This window comes from Phaenicophaeus curvirostris, chromosome 29 (assembly GCF_032191515.1).
Source record: "Phaenicophaeus curvirostris isolate KB17595 chromosome 29, BPBGC_Pcur_1.0, whole genome shotgun sequence".
Taxonomy (NCBI): Eukaryota; Metazoa; Chordata; class Aves; order Cuculiformes; family Cuculidae; genus Phaenicophaeus; species Phaenicophaeus curvirostris.
Window position 1 is genome coordinate 750072 of NC_091420.1, and position 22441 is coordinate 772512.

The following is a 22441-nucleotide window of genomic DNA, read 5'->3' on the forward strand; positions in this document are numbered from 1 at the left end:
ATGCTTCCGGCGCGCCGGCTGCTGGCGGGGGCCCCGCGGCGGCACCGGGTGCGCTCGGACCCCCCCCCCAATCCCCTCCCCACCCCGGCTCTCCCCCCGGGTCCCCCTCTAACCCTCCATCCCACCCCCTCACAGGTCTCCGGGCCGGACCCCGAGCGCCTCCGGCTGTTCCAGCGGCTGCGGGCGGCGCGGGACGGCGATGGGAGCGGGGCCGGTACCGGGGAGCTGCCCCCGCCCGGGGCCCCGATCCGCATCGCCCTCCCCGGGGGGCGGCGCCTGCCCGGCCGGGCCCGGCACACCACGCCGCTCCAGGTGGCCGCGCAGCTGGGGTACGCGGGGCTCCCGGTGTCCCCTGAGGGGCCCGCGTGGCCCCGTGGGGCCTCCTCGAGGTCCCCGTTGCCCCCACGGGTCCCCTCGGGGTCTCCGGTGTCCCCTCAGGGTCCCCGTTGCCCTCAAGGGATCCCGACGGGGTCACCTCGCGGTCCCCCTTGTCCCGATAAGGTCCTTAGGGTCCCCGTTGTACCCCCAGGGTCCCCTCAAGGTCCCCACTGCCCTCAAGGGGTCCCCACAAGGTCGTCAGTGTCCCCATTGTCCCCACGGTGTCCCCACAAGGCCTTTGGGGTCCCCAATGTCCTCTTAGGGTCCCCATTGCCCTCAAGGGGTCCCCTTAAGGTCCCCATTGTCCCGACGGGGTCCCCTTAAGGTCCTCAGGGTCCCCATTGTCCCCTTGAACTCCTCATGACGTCCTCATTGTCTGCACAGGGTCCCCACAAGGTCCTCGGGGTCACCGTGCTGTCCCAACAGGGGACTTGGTGTCCCTTCGGGGTCCCTATTGCCCTCAAGGGATCCCCACAAGGTTCTCGGGCTCTCCGTGGTGTCCCCAGGGCCCCCTAAGTGTCCCTGTTGTCCCCTCAGGGTCCCCTTTATCCCCCCATTGTCCCCACAGTGTCCCCTAGGAGTCCCCATTGTCCCCACAGGGTTCCCACAAGGTTCTCCGGGTCCCCATAGGGTCCCCAGTGCCCCCTCAGTGTCCCCATTGCTCTCAAGAGATCCCCACAATGTCCTCAGGGTCCCCATTTTCCCCTCAGAGTCCCCCTGATGTCCACATTGTCTGCACAGGGTCCCCACAGTGTCCCCAGGGTCCCCATGCTACCCCAACAGGGTCCCCAAGGGTGTCCCCCTTGGTGTCCCCATTGTCCCCACAAAGTCTCCATTGTCCCTATGGGGTCCCTGCAAGGTCCTTGGGATCCCCAGAGTGTCCCTGTTGTCCCCACAAGGTCCTCAGGGGCTTCCCGTGGGTCTCATGGTGTCCTCCGTGCCCCATCAGGGTCCCATGCTGTCCCCACAGGGTCCCCATTGTCCCCATGGCGTCCCCACAAGGGCCTCAGGGTCCACACGGTGTCCCTGGTGCCCCCCTCAGGATCCTCACAGGGTCTTCATGGTTCTCACGGGGTCCCCATGGTGTCCCCAGTGCCCTCACAAGGTCCCTATTGTCCTTGTGCTGTCCCCTCAGGGTCCTCATTGTCCCCTCAGGTGCTCTGGGTCTTCTCATGGTCCCCGCGGTGTCCCCGTTGTCCCCTTGGGGTTCTCACAGGGTCCCCATGTTTCCCGCCGTGTCCTCGCAAGGTCCTGAGGTTCCCGATGGGGTTCTCGCAGTGTCCACAGGATCCTTGTTGTCCCCATAGCGTCACCACGGGGTCCCCATGGGGTCCTGTCACAGTCCTTCAGGTCTCTGGGAGGTCCCTATGGTGTCTCCAGCATCTCTGCAGGTTCCTCACAGGGTCCCCATGGGTCTTATGGTTTCCCCCACAAGAGTCTCCATGATGTCTCTGTTGTCCCCGTGAGGTCCCCATGGTCCCTACAGGGTCCTCAGAGATCCCCGGTGTCCCCGCAGGGGTGACGTGGCCGAGACGGCGCTGGTGGCCCGGGTGAACGGGACCCTCCAGGACCTCGAGCAGCCGCTGGCGGGTGACACCGACCTGGAGCTCCTCGATTTCTCGGCGCCGGAGGGACGCGCGGTGAGTCTGGTGGGACACGGGGGCCCGGGGCCACCTCCTGCTCCTCTCACAGCCCGTGTCCCCTCCGTGTCCCCTCCATGTCCCCTCCATGTCCCCCCCAGGCCTTCTGGCGCTCGGGCGCCTGTGTCCTCGGGGCGGTGGCGGAGCGGTTCTACGGAGCCACGCTCTGCGGCGCCGAAGCCACCGAGGACGGCTTCTTCTGTGACCTGCACATGGGGGACAGGTATGGGGTGGGGGGCCATGGGGCAGTGTCCCCCGAGGGGCGGCCGTGTCCCCAGCGTGTCCCCTCCCCGCAGGACTGTTCAGCGCGCGGAGCTGCCGGCGCTGGAGGAGGCGTGTGGCACCTTCGCGCGCGCCGGACACCGCTTCGAGCGCCTCGAGGCCACGCGCCAGCAGCTGGAGGAGCTTTTCAAGGTGACACCCCCGGGGTCCCCCCCTCAGTGGCCCCCCCCCCTTCCCTCCCAAGTGTCCCCCTCCCCCTTCTCTCCCCGGTGTCCCCCCCCCCACTTCTCTCCCCGGTGCCCACCCCCCCCCTCTCCCCAGTGTCCCATCCCCCCCCCCCCTCTCCCTGGTGTCCCCCCCCTTCTCTCCCCGGTGTCCGTCGTCCCCCCCCTTCTCTCCCCAGTGTCCCCCCCAGCTTCTCTCCCCGGTGTCCCCACCTCGCTCTCCCCCCGGTGTCCCCGTCCTCCCCCCTCCCCCCGGTGTGTCTGTGTCCCACCCCCCTCTCCCCGGTGTCCCCCCCCCACTTCTCTCCCCGGTGTCACCCCCACTTCTCTCTCCCCTGTGTCCCACCCCCCCCTCTCCCTGATATCCCCCCTCTTCTCTCCCCGGTGTCCCCCCCCCTCTTCTCTCCCCGGTGTCCCCCCCTCTCCAGTGTCCCCCCCCAGTGTCCCCCCTCCCCATGACGCCCCCTCCCCGCTGTGTCCCCAGCACAACTCCTTCCAGCTGCAGCGAATCCAGGAGGAGGTGACGTCCCCGACAGCCACCGTCTATAGGTGAGGGGACGGGGGGTGGGGGGGCAGCTGGGGGGCCAGAGATGTGGGGTGGGGGTCCCCACGTCTGTCCCCACATCCGTCCGTCCATCCCGCAGGTGTGGCCCCCTCCTCCAGCTGTGCCGCGGGCCCCTCATCCGGCACACGGGGCTGATCGCCGCGCTCCGCGTCCTCACGGTGGGTCTGGCTGTGGGGCAGGATGGAGGGGGGGCACCCTGACCCCCCCCAACTCTGATCCCTGCCCCCCAATCCTGCCCCCCGGCAGAGCTCGGCTGCGCTGGGGCCGGGGCGCGGCGGCCGCCTCTCGCTGCAGCGTCTCGGCGCTGTCGCCTTCCCCAGCGCCCAGCACCTCGCCGACTGGCAGCGGGCGCAGGACGAGGCCGCCCTGCGCGATCACCGCCGCATCGGGAAGGTGAGGCTGCAAGACAGGGCTTGGGGGGGTTCCCCAGCGAACCCCAATAATGCCCCGTTTGCCTTCTCCCCCGACCGCAGGAGCAGGAGCTTTTCTTCTTCCACAAGCTCAGCCCCGGCAGCTGCTTCTTCCTGCCCCGCGGCGCCCACGTCTACAACACCCTCATCGACTTCATCAGGGTACGGCCCCACATCTGCGCCCCAGCCCTGCTCCGCAGCCCCCCACCCCCAAATCCTCGTACTCTGGCCCCGCATCTGCACCCCAACTCCGCGCTGCACCCATATCCTCTCCCTCTGGCCCCATATCCTCGCACTCTGACCCCATAGTTGCACCCTGCTGCACCCAAATTCTCACATTCTGGCCCCATTTTTCACCCCACCTCACCCCAGCCCTGCTCCGCAGCCCCCTGCCCCCAAATCCTCGTACTCAGGCCCCACATCTGCACCCCAACTCTGCGCTGCACCCAAATCCTTGCACTCTGGCCCCATATCCTCGCACTCTGACCCCATAGTTGCACCCCGCTGCACCCAAATTCTCACATTCTGGCCCCATTTTTCACCCCACCTCACCCCAGCCCTGCTCGGCACCCTCCAGCCCCCAAATCCTTGCACTCTGACCCCATATTTACACCCCACTGCACCCAAATTCTCTCATTCTGGTCCCATATTTCACCCCCCTGCACCCCAGCCCTGCTCCGCAGCCCCCTGCCCCCAAATCCTCGTACTCTGGCCCCGTATTTCCCCCCGCCACGCACACCCAGATCCCCAGTGGCTGAACGCGGCCAAGAAGGCCACCAGCATCCTGGCTCGGAGCAGCCATGGGGTGGCCAGTGAGAGCAGGGACAGGATCATCCCCCTGGACTCAAATCCTCGAATCCTGAGTTCAGTTTTGGGTCCCTCACTCCAAGAAAGACCTTGAGGGGCTGGAGCGTGTCCAGATAAGGGAACAGAGCTGGGAAGGGGCTGGAGAACAGGGGTTGGGGGAGCGGTGAGGGACCTGGGGCTGTTTATTCTGGAGAAGAGGAGGCTGAGGGGAGAGCTCATGGCTCCGCAGCTCGGTGCCGGGGAAGGGTTAGGTTGGATATTGGGAAAGAGTCCTTCAGGGAAAGGGCTGTCAGGCCTGGAACCGGCTGCCCGAGGAAATGGTTGAGTCACCGTTCCTGGATGCGCTGAGCAGCCGGGGATGTGGTGGGCTTGGCAGCGTCAGGTTTACCTTGGACTCAATGATTCCGGAGGCCTTTCCCAACCAGAACAATTCACTCATTCTGCGGGCGCCCTACTTCCCCCTTGGCAGCCATCTGCACCCCTCCTCGGCCCCCTCAGACACCCCTGCACCCCCCTGCTCCCCCTCCCCATCACACCCAGACCCTATTGCCCCCTCCCCATCGCACCCAGACCCTATTGCCCCCTCCCCATTGCACTGAGACCCTATTGCCCCTTCCCCATCACACCCAGACCCTATTGCCCCCTCCCCATCGCACCCAGACCCTATTGCCCCCTACCCACCCCTCTGCAGCCCCTCTCCATCCCACCCAGTCCTCGTTGCCCCCCTCCCCACTCCTCTGCGACCCCTTCCCATCCCACCCAGACCCTATAGCCCCCCATGCACCCTCTCTCCATCACACCCAGACCCTATTACCCCCTCTGCACCCCCTCCCCACCACACCCAGACCCTATTGTCCCCTCCTCATCCCCCTGCACCCCCTTCCCATCACACCCAGACCCTATTACCCCCTCTGCACCCCCTCCCCATCGCACCCAGACCCTATTGTCCCCTCCTCATCCCCCTGCACCCCCTCCCCATCGCACCCAGACCCTATTGCCCCCTCTGCACCCCCTCCCCACCACACCCAGACCCTATTGCCCCCCCTGCACCCCCTCCCCATCGCACCCAGACCCTATTCTCCCCTCCTCATCCCTCTGCACCCCCTCCCCATCGCACCCAGACCCTATTGCCCCCATGCACCCCCTCCCCATCGCACCCAGACCCTATTACCCCCTCTGCACCCCCTCCCCATCACACCCAGACCCTATTACCCCCTCTGCACTCCCTCCCCATCACACCCAGACCCTATTGCCCCCCCTGCACCCCCTTCCCATCGCACCCAGACCCTATTGCCCCCCATGCACCCCCTCCCCATCGCACCCAGACCCTATTGCCCCCTCTGCACCCCCTCCCCACCACACCCAGACCCTATTGCCCCCCCTGCACCCCCTCCCCATCGCACCCAGACCCTATTCTCCCCTCCTCATCCCTCTGCACCCCCTCCCCATCGCACCCAGACCCTATTGCCCCCATGCACCCCCTCCCCATCGCACCCAGACCCTATTGCCCCCATGCACCCCCTCCCCATCGCACCCAGACCCTATTACCCCCTCTGCACTCCCTCCCCATCACACCCAGACCCTATTGCCCCCCCTGCACCCCCTCCCCATCGCACCCAGACCCTATTGCCCCCCATGCACCCCCTCCCCATCGCACCCAGACCCTATTGCCCCCTCCCCATCGCACACAGTTCCTATTGCCCCCTCCCCCGTAGTCCTTGTTGCCCCCTCCCAGACTGTGTTGCCCCCTCCCCACCCCCTCGCACCCCAGGCCCCGCTGTGCCCCGTCCCCTGCAGCCCCTGAAGCTCACACCGGGGCCGGGTGCTGTGGGGCTGTGCTGACGTCCCCGTCCCCGCAGAGCGAGTACCGGGCGAGGGGCTTCTGCGAGGTGGTGACCCCCAACGTGTTCAGCCCGCAGCTCTGGGAGCTCTCGGGGCACTGGCAGCACTACAGCCCCCACATCTTCTCCTTCACCGCCGGCACCGAGACGCTCTCCCTCAAACCCATGAACTGCCCGGCGCACTGGTGAGCCGAGGGATGGGGGGGACAGGCGGTGAGGGGACGGACGCCGCAGCTAACGCGTCCGTCTGTCCGTCCGCAGCCTGATGTTCGCCCACCGGCCGCGGTCGTGGCGGGAGCTGCCCTTGCGCCTGGCTGACTTCGGGGTGCTGCACCGCAACGAGCACCCCAGCTCGCTGACGGGGCTGACGCGGGTGCGGCGCTTCCAGCAGGACGACGCCCACATCTTCTGCACGCTGGAGCAGGTGAGGGTCCCCGCCGTCCCCTCTGACCCCCTCCTTTGGTCACCTCCCCCGTCCTGACCTCTCGTCCCCAGCTGGAGGGCGAGATCGATGCCTGCCTGGACTTCATCCGGACGGTCTACGCCGTGCTGGGTTTCTCCTTCCGCATGGCCCTGGCCACGCGTCCCCCCGGCTTCCTCGGGGACCCTGAGACCTGGGACCGCGCCGAGCAGGTGGGACAGGGATGGGGACAGAGCGTGGCCTTACTGCCTCCAGCGTCACATCCCAGCTTTGTCACCGGGTCCCCTGCAGTGCCCCCCACCCTGCTGTGCCCCCTGCATCGTGTCTCAGCTTCATCCCTGCGTCCTGTGCACCGTGTCCCAGCTTTGTCCCCAAACCCCACCTTGGCCATTGTGTCCCTTCCATCCTTCCTGTCCCTTGTCTTCTGCTCTGTGTCCCTTCCATTCCGTCCTGTCCCCTCCATCCTTCCTGTCCCTTGTCTTCTGCTTTGTGTCCCCTCCGTTCCATCCTGTCCCCTCCATCCTACCTGTCCCTTGTCCTCTGCTTTGTGTCCCCTCTGTTCCATCGTGTCCCCTCCATCCTACCTGTCCCTTGTCTTCTGCTGTGTCCCCGTTCGCCCCTCCATTCCATCCTGTCCCTTCCATCCTACCTGTCCCTTGTCCCCCAGCATCGTGTCCCAGCTTCATCCCTGCGTCCTGTGCACCGTGTCCCAGCTTTGTCCCCAAATCCCAACTTGGCCCTCGTGTCCCCTCCATCCTTCCTGTCCCTTCTGCTTTGTGTCCCTTCTGTTCCATCCTGTCCCCTCCATCCTACCTGTCCCTTGTCTTCTGCTTTGTGTCCCCTCCGCTCCGTCCTGTCCCTTCCATCCTCCCTGTCCCTTGTCTTCTGCTTTGTGTCCCCTCTGTTCCATCGTGTCCCCTCCATCCTACCTGTCCCTTGTCTTCTGCTCTGTGTCCCCCGTCTCCCTCCATTCCATCCTGTCCCTTCCATCCTACCTGTCCCTTGTCCCCCAGCATCGTGTCCCAGCTTCATCCCTGCGTCCTGTGCACCGTGTCCCAGCTTTGTCCCCAAATCCCAACTTGGCCCTCGTGTCCCCTCCATCCTTCCTGTCCCTTCTGCTTTGTGTCCCTTCTGTTCCATCGTGTCCCCTCCATCCTACCTGTCCCGTGTCCCCTACTTTGTCTCCCTGTGTCACATCCTCCTCTCTCGGTCCCCGTTTTGATCCCGTAGCAGCTGGAACGGAGCCTCAATGCCTTTGGGCAGCCCTGGGAACTGAGTCCAGGCGATGGTGCCTTCTACGGCCCCAAGGTGAGAGATTGCAGGGGCGGGGGGGGGGGTCCCGAAGGGTCCCGGTTTGCCCCCTGGGGGCAAACCGGGACCCTTCGGGACCCCCCCCCGCCTATTATTCCTGATAGATCGATATCCAGATCAAGGATGCCCTGGGACGGCAGCATCAATGTGGCACCATCCAGCTGGATTTCCAGATGCCAGAGAGGTTCGGGTTGGAGTACGCCAGGTACCGGGGAGCCCGGGGGGCAGAATATTAGAGCAAGAAGTGAGGATTGAGGCTTGGAGGGGGAGGATTTGGCCTGGGGGGGTCAGGATTGAGGCCAAGGGGTTAGAATTTGGGGCTTGGGGGTGCAATATTGAACCAGGGGGGGAAGATTGGGGTGGGGGTAATCAGAATTTGGGGCTGAGGGGTCAGAATTGGGAGCCTGGGGGTCAGGATTGGGGCTGGGGGGGTGGAATATTGAACCAGGGGGTGGTCAGGATCGACCTTGGGGGAGGTGGGGGTCCCCCTGCACCCCCCCTTGACCTCTGGTGTGTGTCCCCCAGCCCGGCAGGGGGTGCGGCGCGGCCGGTGCTGATCCACCGAGCGGTGCTGGGCTCCGTGGAGCGCATGGTGGCCGTGCTGGCCGAGAGCTGCGGCGGCCGCTGGTGAGGGGCCGGGACCCCCAAACACCGAGGGGCACCCCCAATCCCAGAGACACCCCCATTCTGAGGGGCCCCCCTGATCCCCAAGACACCCACAAAGTTCCTGGGAACACTCCCCTAATCCAGTTGTCTCTCCCTGTCCCTCAGGGGACAGCCCCCCCATCCTAAAGTCACTCCACTAATTCCTGGGACACTCCCCTAATCCGATTGTCCCCCCCAATCCCTGGGACACCCCTTAATCCATTTTTCCCCCCTAATCCCTGGGACACCCCCCTAATCCAGTTTTCCCCCCCAATCCCTGGGACACCCCTTAATCCAGTTTTCCCCCCTAATCCCTGGGACACCCCCCTAATCCAATTTTTCCCCCCAATCCCTGGGGACGCCCCCCTAATCCAGTTGTCCCCTCCAATCCCTGGGACACCCCCCTAATCTAGTTGTCCCCCCCAATCCCTGGGGTTGCCCCCTAATCCCTGGGACACTCCCCTCATCCATTTGTCTCCCCCAATCCCTGGGACACCCCCTTATCCAATGGTCTCTCCCTGTCCCTCAGGGGACAGCCCCCCCGTCCTAAAGTCACTCCACTAATCCCTGGGACACCCCCCTAATCCAATTGTCCCCCCCAATCCCTGGGGACGCCCCCTAATCCCTGGGACACTCCTCTAATCCAACTGTCCCCTCCAATCCCTAGGACACCCCCCCAATCCGTGGGACACCCCCCTAATCAATTGTCCCCCCCAATCCCTGGGACACCCCCCCTAATCCATGGGGACCCCCTTATGCTCAGGACATTCCATCCTAGAGATATCCCCCCACCAATCCCTGGTGACACCCACCCCCATCCATGGGACCCCCCTACCCTGAGGACCCCCCTATCCTTGAGGCATCCCCCCAATCCTTGGGGGACCCCCGAATCCGGCTGTGACCCCGTGCTGTCCCCAGGCCACTCTGGCTGTCCCCGCTGCAGGCCATGGTCATCCCGCAGGCGCCCGATGTCGAGGACTACGCCCGTGAGGTGAGCGGGACCCCCCCGGACCCCCAGGGCCCCCCCGCAGGGCCCCATCCCCTCCTGTCCCCCCTAGCCCCCCCCAAACTTCCCCATGTTCCCCTCTCACCCTCTGTGTCCCCCCCACAATATGTCCCCTGTCCCCCCCATATCCCCAAACATCCCCCCCGTCCCCTCATCCCTACATTTCCCCCCACATCCACCTGCCCCCCAACATCCCCCCACATCCCCATGCCTCCCTCTGTCCCCCCGTGTCCCCCCTTTGTCCCCCCCATCCTTCCATGCCTTCGTTCCCCCCATGCCCCCCAACATCCCCCCTACATCCCCTTGTGTCCCCCACATCCCCCCATGCCCCCCGTGTCCCCCACATCCCCCACACCCGCCGTGTCCCCCACATCCCCCCATGCCCCCTGTGTCCCCCCACACCCCCCGTGTCCCCCCTCATCCCCCCACGCCCCCCGTGTCCCCCCTCATCCCCCCATGCCCCCCGTGTCCCCCCTCATCCCCCATGCCCCCCGTGTCCCCCCACATCCCCCCATGCCCCCCGTGTCCCCCCACATCCCCCCATGCCCCCCATGTCCCCCCACATCCCCATGCCTCCTTCTGTCCCCCCATGTCCCCCCTCTGTCCCCCCCCATCCTTCCATGCCTTCGTACCCCCCCTGCCCCCCCACATCTCCCCGTGCCCCCCGATATCCCCGTGCCCCCAGGTTCAGGCTGTGCTGAGAGGAGGGGGGGTTGCTGGCCGACCTGGACGGGGACGCGGGTTCCACCCTGGGCAGGAAGATCCGCCGTGCCCAGCTCGCCCACTACAACTTCCAGCTGGGTAAGAGGAGCGGGGGTTCAGCCCGTAGCGCCCCCCAGGGCCCCCCAGGACCTGGGAGCTGCTGGGGGGAGCACTGGGAACTCCCTGAGACCCCTCGTAGGACCCACTGCAGCATCCTGAGACCTCTCCCCTTTAGGGACCCCCCTGGGACCCCTCCTGAGACACCCCCTGCCTTGGGACTCCCTCTAGGATCTCCTGAGATCCCCACTTTGGGATCTGCCTTGAGACCCCCCCCACCTTGGGGACCCCTTTGTGCCCCACCACTGCCTTGGGAACCCCCAAGAGCCCTTTGGGACCCCTCCCCTTCCTTAGGAACGCCCTGGGAACCCCCCAAAACTCCCTGGGACCCCTTTGCGACCCCTCCTGAGCCTCCCCCAGATCTTATGAGACACCCTTCCCCGCTTCTTTAGGAGACCTCTGTGACTCCCCAAAACCCCCTGGAACCCCTTTGAGACCCCTCTTGGGACTCCCCAGAATCTTATGAGGACCCCCTCCTTCTTTAGGACCCCTCTGGGACTCCCCAAAACCCCCTGGAACCCCTTGGAGACTCCTCCTGGGACTCCCCAGGATCTTTTGAGACACCCACCTCCTTTAGGACCCCCCTGGGACCCCTTTGAGACCCCTCGTGGGACTCCCCAGGATCTTTTGAGACACCCACCTCCTTTAGGACCCCCCTGGGACCCCTTTGAGACCCCTCGTGGGACTCCCCAGGATCTTTTGAGACACCCACCTCCTTTATGATCCTGCTGGGACCCCCGTGGGACCCCTCATGGGACTCCCCTAGATCTTATGAGGACCCCCCCCCCTCCTTTAGGACCTCTCTGGGCCTCCCCGAAACCCCCTGGAACCCCTTCAGGACCACTCATGGGACTCCCCAGGATCTTATGAGACTCCCACCTCCTTTAGGACCCCCCTGGGACCCCTTTGAGACCCCTCGTGGGACTCCCCAGGATCTTATGAGACACCCCACTCCTCCTTTACGACTCCTATGGGACCCCCCAAGAACCCCCTGGGACCCCTCGTGGGACTCCCCAGGGTCTGATGAGACACCCCCCTCCTTTAGGACCCCTCTGGGCCTCCCCAAAACCCCCTGGGGACCCCTTTGGGACCCCCTTTTAAACGGCCCCCCAACTTTGGCAGCCCTGGTCTGGGGGGATCTGTGGGTGCACGTGCAGGGCGTTGGTGACCGGTGTTGGGGACACCCGTGGGTGCCCCCCGTGTCCCCCCCCCGCAGTCGTGGGCCAGCGGGAACGGACACGCGGCACCGTCAGCATCCGGACGCGGGACAATCGTCAGCTGGGCGAGCGGGAGCTGCTCTGGACGCTGCGGCGGCTGCAGGAGCTGCGCGACGCCCGCGTCCCCGACGCCGAGCAGCGATTCTGACCCCCCCGTGTCCCCCCCAGCGTGCGTCTGTCTGTCTGTCTGTCCCACTTTGACACCCAGTAAAGAGCTGGGAAACCGTATCAGGCTGTGGCTGAGACCTGGGCAGCTCAGTGCAGCTCCCAGCAGGCCTGGGTGGGGGGTGGCGGGGGGGGCAGAATGCTTGGGGAGCCCCCAGCCCAGTCATGGGGGTGTCACCAGGCTCCAGACACCTCAGTTGTCCCCCGCACCCCAATATCTGGGTGTCCCCGCACTCTAGACACCAGTGTGTCCCCCCCATTGGACACCTGGGTCCTCCTGCACCCCAATACCTGGGTGCTCACCCACCACATGATACTTGTGTCCCCCTTGCACCCTAATATTGGGGGGTGTGTCCCCCCCCAAACACCAGTTTCACCCCAATACTGGACGCCTGTGTGCTCCCCCGCCCCAATACCTGGGTCTCCCTGCACCCCAATACCTGGGTCTCCCTGCACCCCAATACCTGGGTGCCCCCCACCCCCAACACTTGCATCCCCCCCTGCACCCCAATATTTGGGTGCTCCCCTCCAGACACTATTTTCACCCCAACACCGGACACCTGGGTGCCCCCCCAAATTCTTGACACCCTCCTCCTTGGCTCCCCCCCACCTGGGAATTCCACCCCCCTCTAATTCTTCCCCCCTCCCCAACTCCTGGCTCTTTTTCCATGTGGGAATTCCTCCCTCTCCCCCAATTCTTGCCCCCCCATCTCCTGGCTCCCTTTTCACCTGGGAATATCCCCCCTCCCCAAAATATCTGGGTGTCCCCCCCCTTCTAATTCTTGCCCCCCCCCAACTCCTGGCTCTTTTCCCACGTGGGAATTCCTCCCCCCAATTCTAGCCCCCCCCCCCACCTTGGGTCCCCTGCCCCTGCCTGGGAATTCCAACCCCCCCCAAATCCTCGCTGACCCCATCTCCTGGCTCCCTTCCCACCTGGGAATTCCCACCCCCCCAATTTCAAGGTGTCCCCCCCTTGGCTCCCCCCCAGCCTGGGAATTCCCCCCCCAAGCCCCCCCCGTGTGTGTGGGGGTGACAGGGGGTTGCGTAAAGCCCAAGTCACGTCCTGGGTGTTGGGCAATAGAGCTGGGGGGGGGGGGCAGGGCTGGGTGTCCCCCCCCCCTCTTCCCCGGGCACCTGCTGTGGGGGGAGACTGGGCCCCCCCCCTCCTTTTTCTGGGGTCACCGAGGCTGTGTGCCCCCCCCCCCACCGCTCCATGCGTCTCCTGCTGGGGTGGGGGCACGAATTGAGGACACCCCCCCCCCCTTACCCCAGCTCTGAGGGGAGGGGATCCCTCCATGGGTGGCCTCCCCCCCCCGTCCCCCCCCCCTCGGCCAGTGCTGGGGGTGAGTCACCGGGTGGGACAGGACCCAAAAATGGGGTGAAAACCACAGAAATCCGGCTGCTTCCCCTGCTGTGACGCATGGGGGGGGGACATGAGATCCTGGGGGGGGTCTGGGGGGTCAGGTGGGGAATGGGGGGGACGTGGATACCTGGGGGGGGTGGGATATGGGGGCTCAGGGGTGACATGGGGAGACACACACACAAACTCACACACATGGGGTCTGGGGGGCTCAAGGGGGGGACATGGGGTGGGGGACATGGGTGCCTGGGGGGGGTCTGGGGGCTCAGGTGGGGAATGGGGGGACATGGAGGGGGAACATGAGGTCCTGGGGGGGGTCCTGAGGGAGACATGGGAGCTTAGAGAGGGTCTGGGGGTGACATGGGGACAGGGATGGGGGAACACGAGGTCTTGGGGGAGTCTGGGGGTGACATGGGGACACAGAGAGGTGTCCTGGGGGGAGGGTCTGGGAGTTCTTGGGAGGCCTGGAGACTCAGGGGGGACACGGGGGGGTGGGATATGAGGTCCTGGGGGGGTCTGGGGGCTCGGCGGGGGGGCACATGGCAGCTTAGGGGTGAACGTGAGGTCCTGGAGGGGGTCTGGGGGTGACATGGGTACAGGGATGGGGGGCAAATATGAGGCTCGGGGGGGGGGGTCTGAGAGCTCGGGGGTGGCACATGGGGACTCAGGGGTGATGTGAGGACACGGACGAGGGGAACATGAGGTCCTGGGGGGGCTCAAGGGTGACAAGGGGGGACACAAACATATACGGGGTCTGGGGGGGGTGGCTCAAGGGGTGACATGGGGACATGGGGTGGGGGGGATATGGGGGCTTGGGGGTGACAGGAGGACAGGGATGAGTGGAATATGAGGTCCTGGGGGGGCCTGGGGACTCGTTGGTGACATGGGGACAGGGATGGGGGGAACATGAGGTCCTGGGGGGGGGGTCTGAGGGAGACATGGGAGCTTAGAGGGGGTCTGGGGGTGACGTGGGGACAGGGATGGGGGGAACATGAGGTCTTGGGGGAGGGGAGTCTGGGGGCTCAGTGGGGGGGGGGATAGGGGCTCAGGGGTGACATGGGGACACGGGGGGCGGGAGGATGGGCACACGATGTCCTGGGGGGGCGGTTCTGGGGGTTCTAGGGGAGACATGGGGGATTCTGGGGGTCTCAGAGGGTGACATAGGGACAGGGATGGGTGGAACATGAGGTTGGGGGGGCGACTCAAGGGGGGACATGGGGACATGGACACAGGGGGTTTGGGGGGTGTTGTGGGGGCTCAAGGGGGTTGTTGGGGGCTCGGGGGGTGACATGGGGACACGGGGGGGGAGGAACATGAGGTGCTGGGGGTGGGACATGGGTGCATGAGGGGGGTCGGGGGGGCGCTGAGGACCCCCTGCTCCCCCAGCCTGGCTGATTTGGGGGGGTGGGGGGGGTCCCCCTTGTTTGGGGGTGCGGGCTGCAGCCCAGCCCTCCCCCTTGTGTGTGTGTCCCCCCCCTTGTCCCCCCCCCAGGCTGTGACTCAGCCCCACACCCGCCCCAGCCCTTCATAAGGCGGCGGCGGCGACCGAGGCCCCACAGCGCCCGGCACCATGGCGGCCCTCGGCCTGCTCCTCCTCCTCCTCGCCCCCGGTGAGTCCTGGGGTCCCCCCAGAAAGTCTGGGACCCCCTCCCCCCAACACTTAGGACCCCCCCCAAAAGTCTAGGGACACCCTCTCCCCCCTCGAACACCTGGGACCCCCCCAAAAGTCTGGGACACCCCCTCCCCCCAACACCTGGGACACCCTTAAAAGGTCTGGGACCCTCTCTGGGCTCCTGGGTCCCCTCCCCAAACACCTGGATCCCTGCCCTAAGCACTTGGATCCCCTCCCCAAACCCCTCGCTCCCTCCCGGGATGCCTGTTTTTCCCTTCCTAAACCCCCGGGTCCCCTCCTGCAACACCTAAATCCCCTTCCCAAAAGCTTTGATCCCCTCCCTGGACACCTGGCTCCCTTCCTGAACGCCTGGCTCCCTTCCCACACATTTTGATTCCCTCTTGGAACACCTGGATCCCCTTCCCAAAGCCCTGGAGCCCCCTCCCAAGCCCCTGGGTTCCTCCCTGGACACCTGGTTCCCTCCTAGGACATCTGGGTCCCCTCCCCAAACCCCTGGATTCCTCCCTGGACACCTGAGTCCCCTCCCCAAACCCCTGAATCCCTCCTGGGGTTTAGGAGGGGACCCAGAGTTTTCCCCTTCCTAAACCCCTGGGTCCCCCTCCCGGGACACCTAAGTCCCCTTCCCAAATACCTTGATCCCCTCCCTGGGCACCTGGATCCCATCCTGAATGCCTGGCTCCCTTCCCACACATTTTGATTCCCTCTTGGAACACCTGGATCCCCTTCCCAAAGCCCTGGAGCCCCCTCCCAAGCCCCTGGGTCCCTCCTAGGATATCTGGGTCCCCTCCTAAACCCCTGGGTCCCTCCCTGGACACCTGAGTCCCCTCCCCAAACCCCTGAATCCCTCCTGGGGTGCCTGTTTTCCCCTTCCTAAACACCTGGGTCTCCTCCTGGCACACCCAAATCCCCTTCCCAAACACCTGGATCCCCTCCCTGGGCACTTGGATCGCTTTCTGAATAGCTGGATCCCCTTCCCAAACCCCTGGGTCCTCTCCTATGACACCCGGTACCCTGCCTTGACCCCTGGGTCCCCTCCCCAAACACCTGGATCCCTTCCCTAAGCACTAGGATCCCTTCCAGGGGCACCTGGATCCCTTCCTGAATGCCTGCGTCCCTTCCCACACATTTTGGTGCCCTTCTGGGGCAGCTGGATCCCCTCCCAGCCCCCTGGATTCTTCCCTGGACACCTGAGTCCCCTCCCCAAACCCCTGAATCCCTCCTGGGGTGCCTGGTTTCCCTTTCCTGAACACCTGGGTCCCCTCCCGGGGCACCTAAATCCCCTTCCCAAACCCCTGGGTCCTCTCCTATGACACCTGGGACCCCTTCTTGACCCCTGGGTCCACTCCCCAAAAGTCTGGGTCCCTCTCTGGGCTCCTGGATCCCCTCCCCAAACGGCTGGATCCCTTCCCTAAGCACTTGGATCTCTTCCTGGGGCACCTGGATCGCTTCCCAAACCCCTAGGTCCTCTCCTATGACACCTGGGTCCCCTTCCCAAACACCTGGATCCCCTCCCTAAGCACCTGGAATCCTTTCTGGGGCACCTGGATACCTTCCCGAACACCTGGGTCCCTTCCCATGAATTTTGGTTCCCTCCTAGGACACCTGTGTCCCCTTCACAACCCCCTGGATCCCTCCCTAGACTCCTGGATCCCCTTCCCAACCCCCTGGATCCCTCCCTGGGTACCTGGGCCCCCCCTACAAGACACCCGCATCCCTGCCCACGCAGTTGGGCCACCTCCCCGGCCACCTGGATCCCTGCCTGGACACCTGGGTCCCCACCCACATGTCTGGGTCCCCTCCTTCGCTGTCAGGGTCCCTTCCTGAATGCTTGGGTCCCCTCCCAGGACAGGTGGGTCCCTTCCAACACCTTTTGGCCACCTGCCTGGACACCTGGGCCACCTCCCTGGATGCCTGGGTCCCTCCCCAGATGCCTGAGTCCTTCTCCAGATACCTGAGTCCCCTTCCCAAACCCCTGGGTGCCCTCCCTGGGTGCCCGGGTCCTTCTCCGGACACCTGTGTTCCCTCTCCAGACACCTGGGTCCCTTTCCCAAACCCCTAGGCCCCACTCCAGACACTTGTGTCCCCTCCCAGGCACTTGGATCCTTCTCCAGACACTTGAATTCCCCTTCCTAGACCCCTGAATCCCCTCCCCATATCCCTGGGCCACCTTCCTGGACACCCGTGTCCTCTCCTTAGACACTGGGTCCCTCTCCAAACACCTGAGTCCCCTCCCCATATCCCTGGGCCACCTTCCTGGACACCTGTGTCCCCTCCCTGGACCCCTGCGTCCTTCTCTGGACCCCTGAGTCCCCTTCCCAAACCCCTGGGTCCCCTCCTGGACCCCTGGGTCCCCTCCCCACACCCTTGTGTCCCCCCGCTCTGGACTCCGTGATCCCCTCCTCATGGTGGGTCTCCAAACCTGTGGAATCAGGGGGTTCCCACATGCCTCCCCGCCCTGGGTGGGGGTGCCCCTGCTGACCCCCTGTCTGTCTCTGCCTTGGTGACAGTGGTGGCACCGGAGCCACAGCAGCACGTGGTACAGGAGAGCGTGGCCTGGCATGACCCTGATGTCAAACAAGGTGAGAGCAGGGGGGGACACCGGGGGGGGACAGGGATGGGGGGACACGGGGACAGGGAGTGTTTGGGATGGCGGGGGCATGGGGACATGGAGGGGATACAGGGGGACACCAGGTTGGGGACATGGAGGGGATACAGGGGGACACCAGGTTGGGGACAGGGAGGGGACAAGAGGACACTAGGGTGGGGACAGGGCTGGGGAGGGGCATGGGGATGTGGGTGGGGGGACATGGGGACACCCAGGGATGGAGACAGGGAGGGGGGACACGGATGGGGACACGTGGAGGATCAGGAGAGACAACACGGGAGCAGCCAGAGCTGGGGACAGGGGGCTTTGGGGACAGAGGGGCATGGGGACGGGGTGAGGGGCACATGGAGGAGCACAGGGACAACGAGGGCTGGGGCTGCGGGGCCACCGTGAGATGGGGGGGACGCAGGGACGAGTGTCACCTCCCTCCCTATGTCCCCCCACCCCTCTCAGTGCTGCAGGAGGAGCTGGACCCGCAGGTGCCCCTCGACGTGCTGGTGGCGGTGACGGGCGCCGTGTCCCCCCACCGCGGCAGCGTCCTGCACGGCTTCCCCCCCGCCTGGCCCGTGGAGGCCACCGTCACCCGGCACTGCCAGCAGCCCCCCCGGCCCCCCCCCGACACCCCAGCTGCCCCCCACCTCCTTCAGCCACCTGCGCCGCCAGGCGGCCGCGCTCGACGCCTTCCGGCCCCGCCTCGACGCCTGCTGCCACCACGAGGCCCCGGTGTCCTGCGCCCGCCACGCCGTGAGTGCCCGGGGGGGGACACGGGGACGCTGGGGAGAGAGGGGGGAGGGGGACGCGTGGAGCGGGGTCTGACGTTGCCGTCTCGCAGTGGACGGAGGTGCTGGACGCGTTCTGCGCCGACGAATTTGGGGTGAAGACGCGGCAGTTCCACTGCTGCTGGCGGCGCGACGCGGCGCGGCGCCACTGCTTCATCCAGAGCGCCAGCGCCGAGGCCAGCGCCGGCCACGAGGCCGAGGCCATCACCGCCGGGGATGCCACCGTCGAGCTCTTCCCGCCCGGAGAGCCCACGGAGGCCAACATGGAAAACATCTGCCGGCTGCGGGCGCTGCGCCCCGGCCCCAGCGGCCGCTCCGGGCCCCGCGTCCGCATGCGGCTGCGCCTGGAGCGCGACTACGGCCGCTGCTGCCGCAACGGGAGCCTCCCCTGCGCCCACAGCGCCGTGAGTGCCAGCGGCGAGGAGGGACCGGGGCATCCCAGGGGGTCCCGGGTGTCTAGGAGGGTCCCAGGGATCCAAGGGCTGGAGGGACCCAGGTGACAAGGAGGGACCCCAGTGGCAAGGAGCGACCCAGGTATCCAGCGGGGTCCCAGGTGGCAAGGAGAGACCCAAGTATTTAGGAGGGACCCTGGCATCCAAAAGGGATCCAGGTGGCAAGGAGGGAGACTCTGGTGGCAAGGAGGGACCCAGATGTCCAGAAGGGTCCCTGGTGGCAAGCAGAGGGACCCCAGTGGCAAGGAGCGACCCCAGTGGCAAGGAGGGACCAAGGTATTTAGGAGGGACGCTGGCATCCAAAAGGGACCCTGGTGGCAATGAGTGGGACCCTGGTGGCAATGAGGGACCTAGATGCCCAGAAGGGACCCTGGTGGCAAGTAGAGGGACCCCAGTGGCAAGGAGCGACCGAGGTATCCAGCGGGGTCCCAGGTGGCAAGGAGAGACCCAAGTATTCAGGAGGGACCCTGGCATCCAAAAGGGATCCGGGTGGCAAGGAGTGAGACTCTGGTGGCAAGGAGGGACCCAGATGTCCACAAGAGCCCCTGGTGGCAAGCAGAGGGTCCCTGGTGGCAATTAGAGGGACCTAGATGTCCAGAAGGGTCCCTGGTGGCAAGTAGAGGAACCCCAGTGGCAAGGAAGGACCCCAGTCACAAGGAGGGACCCAGGTATTTAGGAGGGACCCTGGCATCCAAAAGGGACCCTGGTGGCAATGAGGGACCTAGATGCCCAGTAGGGACCCTGGTGGCAAGTAGAGGGACCCCGGTGGCAAGGAGGGACCCCAGTGGCAAGGAGGGACCCAGGTATTTAGGAAGGACCCTGGCATCCAAAAGGGATCTGGGTGGCAAGGAGTGAGACTCTGGTGGCAAGGAGGGACCCAAATGTCCACAAGAGCCCCTGGTGGCAAGTAGAGGGACCCTGGTGGCAAGTAGAGGGACCCCAGTGGCAAGGAAGGGTCCAGGTGACAAGGAGGGTCTCAGGTGTTCAGAAGAGACCTGGGTGGCAAGGATGGACCCAGGCATCCAGAAGGCTGTGGAGGGTCCCAGGCGTTCGGGAAGGGGACCCAGGTGTCCTAGGAGGGACTCTGGCATCCAGGGAGTGGCCTTGGTGGCAGGGAGGGACCCAAACATCCTGGGAGGGACCCAGGTCTCCAGGAAGGGATCAGAGACGTAGAAACCAGGGAGGAACCCAGGCTTCCGGGGAGGGGACCAGGTGTCCTGGGAATGATCCCTGGAGGGACCCAGGCATCTGGGAGGGTCCTAGGTGCCCAAGGACTAGGGGGACCCAGATGGCAAGGAGGGACTCGGGTATCCAGGAAGGGACTCAGGCGCCTGGAGAGGCAGGACCAGTGTCCCGGGAATGCGACCAGTGTCCTGGGAATGTCCCAAGTGGCCTGGGAGGGACCCAGGCATTCAGGGGGCTGCGGGGCTCCAGGGGTCCCCGTGTCCCAGGGCTGGGGGACTCGGGCATTTGGGGGTGTCGGGGCTGGGGGGATGCGGAACTTGGGGGTCCTGGGGCTCCTGGAAGGTCCTGGCCTGGGGACCAGGGGGTCCCAGTGTCCTGGGATGGGGGGTCCTTGGTGACCAGGGGTCATGGTGTCCCGGAGCTGGGGGATTCTGGGGGTCTTGGTGTCCTGGGATGGGGGACTTGGGGGGTCGTGGTGTCCCAGAGCTGGGGGATTCTGGGGGTCTTGGTGTCCTGGAGCTGGGGGATTCTGGGGGTCTTGGTGTCCTGGGATGGGGGACTTGGGGGGTCTTGGTGTCCCAGGGCTGGGGGATTCTGGGGGTCTTGGTGTCCCAGACTTGGGGGATTCTGGGGGTCTTGGTGTCCTGGGATGGGGGACTTGGGGGGTCTTGGTGTCCCAGGGCTGGGGATCCTGGGTGCCTGGGGGGCATCCCAATGTCCTGGACGGGGGTCCCTGGTGCCCAGGGCTCCTGGTGTCCCGGGCTGGGGGCGTGTGGGGGTCCCGGTGCCCCCGTCCCCAGCTGCCCCCGTTCCCCGCAGTGGCAGAAGGGGCTGGATCGGTTCTGCCGGGAGGAGGCGGCGGTGAAGACGCGGCAGCACCGGTGCTGCCTGCACGGGGGTCTCCGCTCCCGCTCCCGCTGCTTCGCCGCCGTCGCCCCCTTCCCCGACTACGACCGGGAGCTGCACAACGTGAGCCTCGTCCGGCCCGGGAGCGGCCTGCTGCGCTCGCTCTGCGGCCCCACGCGCCTGCTCAGCAAGAGGTGTGACCCCCAGCACCCCCCAGTGACCCCCTAATGACCCCCAATACCCCTAGTGACCCCAAACGCCCCCACAATGACCCCCTAATGACCCCCAGTGACCCCTCAGTACCCCCCAATGACCCCCCTAATGACCCCCCAATACCCCTAGTGACCCCAAATGCCCCCACAATGACCCCCTAATGACCCCCGGCACCCCCCCGTGACCCCAACACCCTTCAGAGACCCTCCCAGCACCCCCTAATGACCCCCAAATCTCCTAGTGACCCCCAGTGACCCCCCAACACCCCTCAATGACCCCCAATACGCCCAGTGACCCCCTCAACACTCCCAGTGACCCCCAGCACCCCCCAGTGACCCCTCAGTACCCCCCACCCCCAGCATCCCCCCAGGACCTCCCCAAGGACCACCCCCTCCTTCCTCCAAGGGTCTCCAATCCTTGACACCCCCCAACACCCCCCTAAAGGGACCCTGGCCCCCTGGTATGCCCGGACCCCCAACACCCCCCCGCCGTGGGACCCCAACCCCATCTCAGAGGATGCCCAGGACCACCCCCCGTTGTGTCCCCCTCATCTCAGATGGGACCCCCTCCCCAGGCCCCCCCATCTCTGAGGGGTCCCAAGTGCCCTGGACCCCCCCAAACCTCAAACTCCTCCATCCCAAAGGGAATCGAGGTGCCCAGGACACCCCCTGCGTGCCCCCCCCCATCTCAGGCAGGACCCAAATGTCCAAGACCACCACGCCCGCAACCCCCAAATCTTTGGGGTCCCCTTCCCTGTCCCACCCCCAGTGACCCCCGTGTCCCGCAGGCGCCCGGTGCCGGAGCTGCTGGGAGCCGTGACGGCCGCGTGCTGCTCGCTGCCCCCCGAAAACCAAAGCGCCTGCGCCCAGGAGCAGGTGAGTGTTCTTTTTGGGGGGGGTCCAGGGGTTCTGGGGGGGCCCCCCAAAGCCACCCTGACCCCCCCTCCCACAGCTCTCCCAGGGCATCACCACGCTCTGTGCCAGCTCCTGGCGTGACCCCCACGGCTGCTGCTCGCACGAGGACCCCGAGCGGCGTCGCTGCTTCGACGCCTCCTACCTGGACAAGGTCACCCTGGGGGCTGCTGTGCCCCCCCCGCCCCCCGGCCACGACGAGTAACAACCCCCCCTCCCCGGGCCGAGGGGACAATAAAGGTGCTGTGCTGTCACCCGCGAGTGCCTCGGTGTCGCCTCTGCCTGCGTGAGGGGCTCTGTGCCTCAGTTTCCCCACTCTGAGTGTGTGTGTGAGGGTCCTTGTGCCTCAGTTTCCCCACTCAGTGTGTGTGGGGAGGGGTGTCCTTGTGCCTCAGTTTCCCCACTCTGTGTGTGTCTCTGTGCCTCAGTTTCCCCACTCTGTGTGTGAGGGTCTTTGTGCCTCAGTTTCCCCACTGTGTGTGTGTCTGTGAGGGTCCTTGTGCCTCAGTTTCCCCACTCTCTGTGCGTCTCTGTGCCTCAGTTTCCCCAATCTATGTGTGTGTGAGGGTCCTTGTGCCTCAGTTTCCCCACTCTGTGTGTGAGGGACCTTGTGCCTCAGTTTCCCCCTCTCTATGTGTGTCTCTGTGCCTCAGTTTCCCCACTCTGTGTGTGTCTGTGAGGGTCCTTGTGCCTCAGTTTCCCCACGGTCTCTGTGTGTGTCTCCGTGCCTCAGTTTCCCCACTCTGTGTGTGGGGGGGTGTGTGGGGGTGTCTCTGTGCCTCAGTT

The 22441-nt window shown here is 65.7% G+C and overlaps 2 protein-coding genes across 2 annotated transcripts; both read left to right on the forward strand.

The window, feature by feature from the left end:
• TARS2 (threonyl-tRNA synthetase 2, mitochondrial) lies at positions 1–11734 on the forward strand. Its single transcript, XM_069878373.1, is given in 19 exon segments — positions 1–48; positions 136–329; positions 1895–2018; positions 2120–2241; positions 2315–2432; positions 2949–3013; positions 3109–3187; positions 3276–3422; positions 3503–3601; positions 6106–6272; positions 6349–6511; positions 6583–6720; positions 7739–7816; positions 7924–8024; positions 8345–8446; positions 9383–9455; positions 10156–10185; positions 10187–10271; positions 11506–11734. Coding segments are annotated over 19 exon segments (2082 nt in total). The 3' UTR covers positions 11655–11734.
• A 2804-nt stretch (positions 11735–14538) lies between these two features.
• ECM1 (extracellular matrix protein 1) lies at positions 14539–21909 on the forward strand. Its single transcript, XM_069878408.1, is given in 8 exon segments — positions 14539–14641; positions 17172–17243; positions 17723–17877; positions 17879–18013; positions 18102–18452; positions 20505–20725; positions 21532–21619; positions 21696–21909. Coding segments are annotated over 8 exon segments (1227 nt in total). The 5' UTR covers positions 14539–14601; the 3' UTR covers positions 21861–21909.
• Positions 21910–22441: the final 532 nt, after the last annotated feature.